Source organism: Pristiophorus japonicus, chromosome 10, assembly GCF_044704955.1.
Source record: "Pristiophorus japonicus isolate sPriJap1 chromosome 10, sPriJap1.hap1, whole genome shotgun sequence".
Lineage (NCBI taxonomy): Eukaryota > Metazoa > Chordata > Chondrichthyes > Pristiophoridae > Pristiophorus > Pristiophorus japonicus.
Window position 1 is genome coordinate 93,701,480 of NC_091986.1, and position 13,566 is coordinate 93,715,045.

Here is a 13,566-nt window from a genome sequence, read left to right on the forward strand (position 1 = left end):
GCATGATGGGTTTGATTTCCTGGTCCGGGGTGGTGTCGTTGATCCTTTGGGTGTGTGTTGTGGGCTCGAAAAAGGTGGTGTCTGCTGTGGGTTGTTCAGGGCAGTCTGTGAACCGCAGCCTCGTTTGGTCCAGGTGCTTTCTGCAAATTTGTCCATTGTCTAGTTTGACTACAAACACCTTATTCCCTTCTTTAGCTATCACCTTGCCCGTGATCCACTTGGGACCATGTCCATAGTTTAGCACATACACAGGGTCATTCAGATCAATTTCCCGTGACACAGTGGCGCGACCATCGTTTATATTTTGTTGCTGCCGCCTGCTCTCTACCTGATCATGCAGGTTAGGGTGAACCAGCGAGAGTCGGGTTTTAAGTTTCCTTTTCATGAGTAACTCAGCCGGGGGCACCCCTGTGAGCGAGTGGGGTCTCGTGCGGTAGCTGAGCAGTATTCGGGACAGGCGGGTTTGGAGTGAGCCTTCTGTGACTCATTTAATGCTCTGTTTGATTGTTTGTATTGTTTGTACTGCCTGCTCTGCCTGCCCTTTGGAGGCTGGTTTAAATGGGGCCAAGGTTTGATCCCATTGCGGGTCATGAATTCTTTAAATGCGGCACTGGTGAAAAATGGCCCGTTGTCACTGACCAGTATGTCAGGCAGGCCGTGGGTGGCAAACATGGCCCTCAGACTTTCAATGGTGGCGGTGGCGGTGCTTCCCGACATTATTTCACATTCAATCCATTTTGAAAAAGCATCCACTACCAGCAGGAACATTTTACCGAGAAATGGGCCTGCATAGTCGACATGGATCCTCGACCATGGTCTGGAGGGCCAGGACCACAAACTTAGTGGTGCCTCTCTGGGCGCGTTGCTCAACTGAGCACATACGCTGCATTGCTGTACACAGGACTCTAAGTCAGAGTCGATACAGGGCCACCACACGTGGGATCTGGCTATCGCTTTCATCATTACTATAGCCGGGTGTGTGCTGTGGAGATCCGAGATGAAAGTCTCCCTGCCCTTTTTGGGTAGCACTACGCGGTTACCCCACAACAGGCCATCTGCCTGAATGGACAGCTCGTCCTTTCACCGCTGGAACGGCTTGATTAGCTCTTGCATTTCAACGGGGATGCTGGCCCAGCTCCCATGCAGTACACAGTTTTTTTTACTAGGGACAGCAGAGGATCTTGGCTGGTCCAAGTCCTAATCTGGCGGGCTGTGACAGGTGATTTATCATTTTCAAACGCTTCCATGACCATCAACAAGTTGGCAGGCTGCGCCATTTCCACCCCCGTAGTGGGCAATGGCAATGGTAGCCGACTGAGAGCATCCGCACAGTTCTCGTTGCCTGGCCTGTGACGGATGGTATAGTTATACGCTGATAGCGCGAGTGCCCACCTTTGTATGCGAGATTTATCCCCTTGTTTTCAGCGAACAGGGATGTGAGGGGCCTGTGATAGGTTTGCAGCTCAAATTTAAGGCTGAACAGGTATTGATACATTTTCTTTACCCCGAACACACACGCTCATGCCTCTTTCACAATCATGCTGTAGGCCCTCTCGGCCTTAGACAAGCTCCTGGAAGCATAGGCGACAGGTTGCAACTTCCCCGCAACGTTAGCTTATTGTAATACACACCCGACTCCGTACGACGACGCGTCACATGCTAGCACAAGTCTTTTACACGGGTTATACAATACAAGCAGCTTGTTGGAGCATAAAATATATCTGGCTTTCTCAAAAACAATCACTTGTTTTTTTTCCCCATACCCAGTTCTTCATCTTTGCGCAATAACACATGTGGGGGCTCTAAGAGGGTGCTTAACCCCGGTAGAAAGTTACCAAAATAGTTGAGGAGTCCCAGGAACGACCGCAGCTCCGTGACGTTCTGTGGCCTGGGCGCGTTCCTGATAGCCTCTGTCTTGGCGCCTGTGGGCCAAATGCCGTACGCCGCGATCTTTCCTCAAAAACTCCACTTCTGTTGCCATGAAGACTCATTTCGACCTCTTCAGCCACAGCCCCACGCGATCCAGTCGCTGGAGAGGACCTCCTCCAGGTTTTGTAGGTGTTCGGCGGTGTCCTGACCTGTGACCAATATGTCGTACTGAAAGACCACCGTGTGTGGTACCGACTTGAGTAGGCTCTCCATGTTTCTCTGGAAGATCGCTGCAGCCAACCGAATTCCAAACGGGCATCTGTTGTAGATGAACAGGCCCTTGTGCGTGTTGATGCAGGTGAGGCCCTTCGAAGACTCCTCCAGCTCCTGCGTCATGTAGGCCGAAGTCAGGTTGAGCTTGGTGAACGTCTTGCCTCCTGCCAGCGTCGCAAATAGGTCGTCTGCCTTAGGTAGCGGGTATTGGTCCTATAGCGAGAAACGATTAATAGTTACTTTAGAATCGCCGCAAATCCTGACCGTGCCATCACTTTTGAGTGCTAGAACAATCGGGCTGGCCTACTCGCTGAATTCCACTAGGGAGATGATGCCCTTGCGTTGCAGCCTATCCAGCTCGATTTCCACACTCTCTCAACATGTGAGGTACCGCTCGCGCCTTGTGGTGAATGGGTCGTGCCTCAGAGACCAAGTGGATCCGCACCTTCGCCCTGGAAAAGTTTCCAATGCCTGGCTCAAAAAGGGAAGGAAATTTGTTAAGAACCTGGGTACATGAGGCCTCATCGACATGTGATAGCGCTCGGATGTCATCTCAGTTCCAGCGGATTTTGCCCAGCCAGCTCCTTCCAAGCAGTGTGGGGCCATCGCCCGGGACAATCCAGAGTGGCAGTTCGTGCACCGTGCCCTCGTAGGTGACCTTGACCATGGCGCTGTACAGGACAGTGATGAGCTCCTTGGTTTACATTCTCAGTTTCGTGCGGATGGGGCTCAGGGCTGGTCTGAATGCCTTGTTGCAGCACAGTCTCTCAAACAACTTTTTACTCATGATGGATTGGCTAGCGCCAGTGTCCAGTTCTATGGCTACGGGTAAGCCATTCAATTTTACGTTTAGCATTATCGGTGGACATTTCATCGAAAATGTGTGCACCCCGTGTACTTCAGCATCTGCCGCCTCTTTCTCGGGCTCGAAATTGCTTTGATCCACCATGGACCGATCTTCCTCTGCCATGTGGTGGTTAGCAGGTTTTGCAGAGCTTGCAGCTCGTTTGCAAGCTCATTGGAGGTACCCCATTATTCCATAGCTCTTGTAAACATACCCTTTGAAGCGGCATGAATAGGCTGAATGGAAGCCTCCACAATGCCAACAAGGTGTGAATTGCCTTGTTGGGGACTCTGAGTCATCTGGGTCACCTGAGGCCTGCTGGCAGTTGCAGACTCGTGGGTTCTGCTCTGTACATTGCTGCTCGCAAACACAGTTCCAGTTAATTTATGAACATTGTTAGCACTTGTGCGCTGAGAGATTTGTTTCGTGTTATCACTGGTGGACATAAATGGCTGTGCTATCGCAATGGCCTTGCTGAGGGTCGGTGTCTCTACAGTCAAAAGTTTTCGTAGGATGGTCTCGTGGCCAATGCCCAGTACAAAAAAGTCTCTGAGCATTTGCTCCAGGTAGCCATCAAACTCACATTGTCCTGCAAGTCACCTTAGCTCGGCGACGTAGCTCGCCACTTCCTGACCTTCAGATTGCTGGCACGTGTAGAACCGATGCCTCGCCATCAGCACGCTCTCCCTCGGGTTAAGATGCTCCCGAACCAGTGTACACAGCTCCTCATACGACTTATCTGTGGGTTTCACCGGAGCCAGAAGATTCTTCATGAGGCTGTAGGTCGGTGCCCTGCAGACTGAGGAGGAGGACCGCTTTCCTTTTTGTAGCACTTCCTTCTCCGTCCAGCTCGTTGGCTACAAAGTACTGGTCTAGCCGTTTGACATCGGCTTCCGAGTCCTCATCTGCCGAGAACTTCTCCAGGATGCCCACAATTTGCTGCATCTTTGCGTTGGATTCGTATTCTCATCGCCAGTTATTGTGTTGCTAACACAGATGAGGCTGCACACAGGGAGGTTAAAGTAACAGTGACCTCAGTCTTTACTAAGACACTCCAGAGCGAGGAACAGGCCTTAGGGGCCAGCTTTTTACAGTGCTCCAAGAGATGCTGGGATCCCTTGGGACTTCAGGGGATGCACTCCCTGGTGGCGGAACATGGGAGTGCATGCTTTACAGATACACAACATCACTCCTGTTGGTCCCGAAGGAATGTAGGATTCCGGTCGGAGGCCTTCATTCGCTGCGCAGCATACGGAAAGATGTCTTCCACGTACAGATGCAAATGTTGGAGTCACATGGGCCTGGACCACCAATCATGGAATCAAAGAATCATAGAAGTTTACAGCACAGAAGGAGGCCATTTCGACCCATCGTGTCCGTGTTGGCCAACAAGAGGCTATCCAGCCTAATCCCACTTTCCAGCTCTTGGTCCATAATCCTGCAGGTTACGGTACTTCAGGTGCACATCCAAGTACTTTTTAAATGTGGTGAGGGTTTCTGCCTCTACTACCCTTTCAGGCAGTGAGTTCTAGATCCCCACAACACTCTGCATGAAGAAATTTCCCCTCAAATCCTCTCTGAACCTTCTATCAATTACTTTAAATTTATGCCCCTGGTTGTTGACCCCTCTGCTAAAGGAAATAGGCACTTTCTATCCATTATATCTAGGCTCCTCATAATTTTATACAGCTCAATGAGGTCTCCCCTCAGCCTCCTTTGTTCCAATGAAAACAAATCCATCCTAGCTAATCTGCCCTCACAGCTTAGATTCTCCACTCCTGGTAACATCCTCGTAAATCTCCTCTGTACCCTCTCCAGTGTAATCACGTCCTTCCTGTAATGCAGTGACCAGAACTGCACGCAGCACTCCAGCTGTGGCATAACCAGTGGTTTATACAGTTCAAGCATAACCTCCCAGCTCTTGTATTCTATACATCGGCTAATAAAGGCAAGCATTCCGTATGCCTTCTTAACCACCTTATCTACCTGGCCTACTACTTTCAGGGATCTGTGGACATGTACTCCAAGGTCCCTTTGTTCCTCTACACTTCTCAGTATCCTACCATTTAATGTATATTCCCTTTCCTTGTTAGCCCACTCCAAATGCATTACCTCCCACTTCTCTGGATTAAATTTAGGGTTAGGGTTCTGCCCACCTGACCAGTTGCAGTCCGCAGTTTGCTTCTTAAAATCGGCTGTGTGATAATTAGTATCATCTGCAAACTTCTTAATCATACCCCCTATATTCAAGTCTAGATCATTGATGTATATCACAAAAAGCAAGGGACCTAGTACTGAGCCCTGCGGAACCCCACTAGAAAACATATTTTCAGTCGCAAAAACACCCATCAACCATATTACCCATTGCTTTCTACCTCTGAGCCAATTTTGGATCCAACTTGCCACTTTGCCTTGGATCCCATGGGCTTTTACTTTTGTGACCAGTCTGCCATGTGGGAACTAATGAAAAGCTTTGCTAAAATCCATATACACTACATCATACGCTTTTCCTTCATCAACCCTCCTGGTTACCTCCTTGAAAAAATTCAATCGAGTTAGTCAGACACGACCTTCCTTTAACAAATCCATGCTGACTGTCCTTGATTAATCCGTGTCTTTCTAAATGAAGATTTATCCTGTCCTTCAGAATTTTTTCCAATAACTTTCCCACCACCGAGATTAGGGTGACTGGCCTGTAATTACTTGGTCTATCTCTTTCTCCCTTCTTAAACAGAGGTACCACATTAGCAGTCCTCTGGCACCATACCTGAAGCCAGAGAGGATTGGAAAATGATGGTCAAAGCCTCTGGTATTTCCTCTTTTGCTTTGTTTAACAGCCTGGGATACATTTCATCCAGGCCTGGGGACCTACCACTTTCAAAGCTGCTTAATAGCTCCTCTCTCACTGTTTATTTCATCTAATATTTCACATTCCTCCTCCCAGATATCAGTGGCTGCATCGCACCTTCTTTTCCTTTGTGAAAACAGATGCAAAGTATTCATTAAGAACCATACCTACATCTCCTGCCTCCACACACCTCATGGTCTCTAATAGGCCATGCCCTTTCTTTAGTTATCCTCTTGCTCTTAATATATTTATAAAACATCTTTGGATTTTCTTTGATGTTTACTTGCTATGAATTTTTCATGCTCTCTCTTTGCTTTCCTAATATCCTTTTTAATTTCACCCTGGACTTTCTAGATGACCCTCCCCCATACGCCCCTCCCCCTGGCCGATTTCTTTAACTCTTCACAAGGGTTTTCTTGAGAGGCCACATACGCTGGCCTAAGTAGAAATGGAGTAACTATTAGCTGCCCAAAGTTGCCTAAATGGCCAGAATTGGCGTAGGTGGCTGGTAACGCCCCCTTTTGAGAAAAAAAAACTTAGCTAAAAAAAACTTAACTAACTGAGTTACGCTGGGGCAAATTGATTGGGGAAACTGGGGATTTTTAAGTTAGACCAGAAAAACAAGCCTACTCCAAAAAAAAAAGCACAAATACTGGAGAAAATTGAGCCCATAGTTTCCTGTTTTCTGTCTCCCTCGCTTCTTAAATAGAGGTGTTACATTTGCGGTTTTCCAGTCTGCTGGGACCTCAAGAATTCAGGGAATTTTGGTAGATTACAGCCAATAAATCCACCATCTCTGTAGCCACTTGTTTTGAGACCCTAGGATGCATGCCATCAGGTCCAGGGGACTTGTCCATCTTTAGTCCCATTAATTTGCCTAGTACTTTATCTCTCGTGATTGTTTTAAGTTTCTCCCCCCCACCCCCCCCCCGCAACAGCTCCTTGATTATCAATTATTGGCATGTCTTTAGTGTCCTCTCCCGTGAAGACCAATACAAAATATTTGTTCAAAGTCTCTGCCATTTCCCTGTTTCACATTATTAATTCTCCAGTCCCATCCTCTAAGGGACCAACGTTTACTTTAGCTACTCGTTTCCTTTTTCCATGATCACCTTTAAATGTCACATCCCACCATCTCTACCTCGAGACTCTCAAACTGCAAGGAGTGTTAGAAGCAAATTGTTAGAATTGCAATCCTATGCTGTGTTGGAGAATTTAGACATAATGGGCTAGATTTTCGTTTTATGGTGAAAGCAGTAGTTTTATGCCAAAATTACCATTTTCGCTGCGCTACCGTTTTTAGGCCTAACTTTCAGCCTTTAGGTCGGTAAAGTTGGTGTTGCATGAGGATTCGCAGCCCAAACCGCAAGTTTCAGCAACTTTAGTCAGGGGCCGGGAGCGCTGCAAGACAGGCCTTGGGAGGGGGGAAACCTAAAGAAAAATTGCAAAAAACATTCACAAAACATTTAAAAAACCCTTGCCTACTAAATCGCTGAAAAATAATTAAAAAATAAAAACTTTAACTTGCTTTTTTGCAGGTCTTCATACTTACCGCTGTTGGCAGGGCTGCACCGACAGGGCACAGCATACGGGTCAGGAGAGTGCCGAAAGTACGACGGTCACACAATGTGCGGCGTTTCACGTCTGTGCACCTCTCCCCGGCAATACTTGAAAGCGCCGCTGCAAAGAGGTACCCGAGGATCCCACCTACCGGGTTTTCACCGCAGGTGGTCAAATCGCAGCAAAAACCCAGTCGCAAAGTCGGCAAAAATCCAGCCCATTGTGTATATTTGAGACATGGCTAGATGATGGCACAGAAATTCATTTAAAGGGCTACAAGGGTTTCAGAAAGGATAGGGTAGGTCAAAGGGGAGGTGGGGTTGCTATTTTCATCAGTGAGAATCTAACTGCTAGAGAGACTTGATATTGCCTCATCAGGCTCAGCTGAAGCTATCTGGGTTCAAGTGGACGAAGCTCACGGGCAGGGATTAATTATCAGTAATTGTTATAGGCCCCCGGGTCAGACCGAACGTGATGAGTCATTATGGAATCCGATCACTAATGCTTTTAATATAAAATGCCACCTTTATCTAGTGGCTGATTTTAATTTTCCTGGCATTCAGTGGCATGATGGGTTTACCTGCTGTTGTGGTAGGAAGTGCAGTTGAAAAATTTATTGAAAATATCCAAGACTGTTTTTCCTGACTCACCGTGTTAATGAAGTAACTAGGGAAAATCATATATTGGATCTGGTGTTTAGTAGTGAGCCTGACCTTGTATCAGGCCTCCATGTGGGGGAACATCTGCGCAACAGTGATCACAACATTATTCGGTTCCAATTGGCTAGTAGAAATAAAGGTACTGAGAACCTGCAATTCGTACCGGATTTCAGAAGAGCAAACCTCTCCAAAATGGCAGATGACTAGGAATGGGTAAATTGGCTAACCCTCCTCAATGGTGATGTGACCGATGTTGATTATAAATGGAAAGTTTTTAAGAACAAGATTCAAAATTTTGAAAACAAACATGTACCCAAAATCAAAAGAAGGAAATGTGGTAAGAAAAAGCCAAGGTGGCTGACTGGCTATGTACAAAGACAAATAAGATGTAAAGAGAAATGTTTCTATAAATTAAAGACATTTAACACTCAAATAAATAGGGTTGAATATAAGGCTAGTGGAAAAAAGGATTGTAGACAACTGGCAGTAATGGGAAGAGCTTTTTTAGTTTTGTGAAGAGTCAGAGAACTATCAAAGACTGTATTGGGCCACTGAAGGGTGTACAAAGGACTCACTAAGCATGGCGGAAATATTAAATGAGTATTTTGCATCAGTCTTCATCCTTGAAGATGATGCTCGAATATTAGAATGTAATAATACTAGTTTTGTTCGTAACATTAACATAAGCATATTGTTTTAGAAAGAATTAAGAATTTGAAAATAGATAGAGCAACCGGGCCAGATGATATCCCGAGGGTCCTCCAGGAGATGGGACATGTGCTATGCGAGCCCCTGGCCTATATTTTTAATTAGCTTACTCCCATCTAGAATGGTTCCTAGATTGGAAGAGGACTAATGTAGTGCTCATTTTTAAGAAAGGTGACCAGGCAAACCCGGGTAACTATAGGCCCATCAGTTTAACATTAGTAACAGGTAAGATGCTTGAAAGAATCATAAGGGATGCAATATATGAATACTTGGATAGAGAGGGACATATTAGGGACACCCGACATGGCTTCATAAAAAAAGGGTCATGTCTCTCAAATCGAATTGTACTTTTTGAAAAAGTTACAAAGTTGGTGGACCAAGAGATTTGGGCATTCTGGTGCATACATCCTTAACGATGCATGAGCAATGCCCTGCAGCGATAGCTAGAGCAAATAGGGTATTGAGGTGTATCCATAGGACAATTGAGTATAAGACTAGGCGTACTGTTTTGTCCTTTTACAAGACCTTAGTCAGGCCGCACTTGGAATACTGTGTCCAGTTTTGGTTTCCTCATATGGTGGGTGATGTTGAGGCTTTGGAAAGGGTGCAGAAGAGGGCCACTAGACTAATTCCAAGTCTAAAGCATCTTAGTTATCAAGATAGGCTAAAAGAATTGGGACTCTATACCTAAGAGCAGTATAGACTTGGTGGGGGAGATGATTGAGGATTATAAGATAATGAGGGGAATAGACGGTGCTCCAGCTGACAGTTTCTTTCAATGGAATAGGTTAGGCAGGACCAGAGGTCACAAATTTAAGTTGTATAGGGCTATATCTAGGTTAGATGTCAGGTGGTGGTTCTTTTCCAGGAGAATAGTAGACCTCTGGAAAAGCTGCCGTTTCATGTGATGGATGCAGACTTGCTGAATTCCTTCAAGCGAAAGGTGGATTTGTTTCTGGCTGCGGCAGAGAGCACCTCCTACAGAAGGTAGGTACTGCAGGGAAATTACTGGCCAGAGTTATCTCCTGGACTAGTTTTGATCATCTAGATGGGCCAGAGAGAAATTTCCCAGATTTTCTTTTTCCCAAATTGGCATGGGTTTTTAATCTGTTTTTTTGCGCCTCCCAGGAAATCACATGGTTTTGGGTGGGATGAGTGTGTACATGCTGTGATACACAAGGTATCGCAATTGTGTGGCATAGGCTCGATGGACCAGATGGTTTTTACCTGTCTGTCATTTTTCGAATGTTCATACTGCTCAATATGCCACACCCCATCACTAGCCTACCAACAATCTCTACCAAAAACGACTCATACCTCGCATTCATAGCTTAGCCCACCCTCACACACTTGCCTCAGCTGCAAGCCTCATACGCACATCTCACAGCTTGCACTCACCTGGCAGCTATTCACCATGACAGACACATCATCCAAACATGTTGCACCACACTCACTGACACATTTCCATTTTTCTTGCAGGAAAAGGTGGCACATAAACAGTCTGGCAGAACCTAACAGGCAGACAGGTTCACCTGCATCACCTCACCACTTTGGAAGGGATGGTGCTGGTCATTCTGGGAAGCGGTGTGTCTGTGCCTGTGGCCAGCAGCAGGGCTGAAAGAGTGCAACATACCGGTGGTATCATTTGTTATCCTCCTTCTCGCCTCCCCTTCCCCCTTACCCCACAATCTCTTCTGATTTATAGTCTGCATATGGTGTTAGCATCCACCTCTTATTTTCCCCCTCCCCACATCACAATCCTACCCTAGTGCCTTTCTCATTTCAGATATCCAAGAAATCCAATCTGCCTGTGGTTGAAGAAGAAGAAATACAGTCACTCGACTTGACACTCGCAGCCACCAGCTCAGACACTCACTGTGTGGAGTTTAGAGGGTAGCTTCGAGGCAAGATCTGCCCGTGGTGAGTCACCAGCCACGAGTGGACTACAGCCAGGGCAGAGGGAAAACGATAACGCAGGTGCCATCTCCCCAGAGGGTGAGGTTGCACATAAGTTTTACTGCAGAAGACTCAGATGTGGGCTTCGATGGGGCAGCCTACAAAAGAGTGCTGATGGGGATGCACAACAAATTGCTTGATGCATTAGCAGAAAGACTGAGTGCAATGTCAAGAAGCATAGAGGAGTCCTGCACCAACCTTGCAAAGGGCTTTGCACAATGCTTGGAGCTCCAGCATGGAAGAGGTGGGCAGATACATTAGCGCACTTCTGGAGCCAACCATAATGCTGTGTCTGATGGCTGATGTTCCTGCTTCCATTGCAGCACAAGCGCAAGCCACGCTACGTCTGAGTGCTGCAGTGGAAGCTCAAGTTGATGTCATGCAAGCAGAGCTTGCTGCCACCCAAGCACAGACTGCTGTCATCATGGCTGGGTTTACCAGTGTGGAAAGGGGCTTGCAGGGTGTCACAGCAGTCCAGCAATCTGTCCTCCCAACAGATGGCTAGGAATGCTGAGGCGCCACCCCGGGGGAGTGGCAGTGGCTTCATGGGTACAAACCTGCTGTCCTTTCTCAGGATAACAGCATTTGTCTTCCCACCACTACCATTCTTGCTGTTGTCTGTCAGCCAGCCTGTCCAGACTGCTGCCCCCCATGCCAAGATGGTGCAGTCCGCAGCCGGGCCCAGAGGTGTTCGACGTCATTTTGCAAGGCTATCTACAGTCTTTCCCCATTGAAAATCAGCAACTTTCCACCAGTCATGCTGCAGCCACTGGGGTAGCACATCATAGGAGCACTAGTACAGGCAAAAGCACACTGAAGACAGGCACTAAGGGAATGCACAAGGGTGCTCAACTTTGTTAGGTTACATTGGATGGATTAGATGGATAAAGTTGGATTGGAATGTTTCTCTTGTGATGGCTTTTATGCCACCATAATGGCTGTTGTAACGGCTGTCTTGCTCTTTTTCGCTTTGTTACTTTAAACGTCGAATTACACACGCACACTCAGTTGTACCAAAGGCCGGATCGGGCCTTTTATTCAAACATTCATACTAAACAATCTCTGCTTGCAAAGGCAGCTCTCCAAGAAGTGACACACCTTTTGAGATTCCAGTGTCACGTGTGTGTGTGTGTGTGTGTGTGTGTGTGTGTGTGTGACAAAAGCCAGTTCCATCCCTTTATACCTAAAAAGCCTTTAAACTCTTATTTCTTTGCATTTAAACAATCACGGCTAACTGCTTTCTGAATTACTTTACACAAAACAGATTATTTAACATACAAATATCATCAAATAGTAACAAGGTACTCAAATACAAACAATGTCATGAATTACTATTATAGTAACAAGGTACACTCAAATACTTAACAACATTTAACATGCAGATGATGCCATCAAATAGTAACAAGGTACACTCAAATACAGACATGTCATGAATTACAATTATTTACATAGTAACAAGGTATACTCAAATACTTAAAATACAGACAGTGTTATGAATCGTTTCCTCGCATTGTAACAAAGTTACACTCAAATACTTAACATACAGATAAATGACCAGCTACTCATTCCAGTGGCTAAATGGCTCCATATCGTCTAGCAGCCTGTCTTGATCCAATCATCCTGTTTTAATCCAAACTTCAATCTTCCAACTTTTAACCCTTTCGATATGTCCAGACTGCGCCGAAGCAAAGCGTTTCAGAAATGCAGGTTTGCGCTCCCACAGTGGCCAAAAGGACTTTTCATGAGTCATGACTTTGAATACCTTTATCAAATCACCGTTTAATCTTCTCTGCTCCAAGGAAAACAATCCCATCTTTTCTAGTCTCTCCACACAACTAAAGTCTCTCATCTCTGGTACTATTCTAGTAAATCTCATCATCACCCTCCCTAAAGTGTGGTGCCCAGAATTGGAAACAATACTCCAGCTAAGGCCTAAACAGTGTTTTATAAAGGTTTAGCATAATTTCCTTGCTTTTGTATTGTATTTCTCTATTAATAAAGCCAAGGATCACACATGTCTTGCCTTCTCAACTAACCTGCTACCTTCAAAAGATTTGTTTAGATGCATCCCAGCTCCCTCAGTTCCTGCACCCCTTTAAAATTGCACCATTTAGTTCATATTGCGCCTCATTCTTCCCACCAAAATCTATCACTTCATACTTCTGTGTTAAATTTCACCAGTCTGTCTATGTCCTCCTGAAGTCTGTTACTACTCAACTCCTTGTTTACTACATTTCCAAGTTTTGTGTCATCTGTAAACTTTGAAATGATGGCCTGTATACCTAAGACTAATGTATATCTGAAAGAGCAGCGATCCTAATACCAACTCTGGGGACCACTGTATACTTCTCTCCAGTCTGAAAAGCAACTGTTCACCACTGCTTTCTGTCCCTTAGCCTATATTGTACCAATTCTGCCACTGTCTCTTTAATCCCATGGGCCTTAGGTTTGGTAACAAATTATTGTGTGGTACTTTGTCAAACATCTTTTGAAAGTCCATATGCACAACATAACCGCACTACCCTCATCAACACTCACCATTACGTCATCTTGATAGAGAAAAGGTTTTTTTAAATGCCAGCTCAGATTTCAAAAGCGATGATTGTGCTTGATAAACCTCATAGAATCTTTTCAGAAGCTAACAGACGTGGTAGATAGGAGCAATACAGTGGATATAGTGTCCATGGACTTTTGGCAATGTACCACACGGGAAATTACCAGAGAAGATTAAAGGGTGTGGAATTAGCAGACACCTCAAATCACTGGAGAAGTACCACCAACGCTGCCTCTGCAAGATCCTGCAAATCAATTGGCAGGCTAAGCACACCAATATCTGTGTCCTCGCTCAG

At 45.8% G+C, this 13,566-nt stretch overlaps 1 protein-coding gene across 2 annotated transcripts in view; it reads left to right on the forward strand.

Moving 5' to 3' along the window:
• The window catches only part of tmem123 (transmembrane protein 123), a 74,875-nt gene that overhangs the window by 27,531 nt on the left and 33,778 nt on the right, over nt 1–13,566 (forward strand). The window contains exon 2 of one of the 2 annotated variants that reach the window (XM_070891458.1): nt 7,373–7,524. The exons of the other annotated variant lie outside the window; for it this stretch is intronic. Coding sequence (XP_070747559.1) covers nt 7,461–7,524 — 64 coding nt within the window. The 5' untranslated portion in view covers nt 7,373–7,460. The remainder of the gene's footprint in view (nt 1–7,372; nt 7,525–13,566) is intronic. 2 annotated transcript variants of the gene reach the window in all.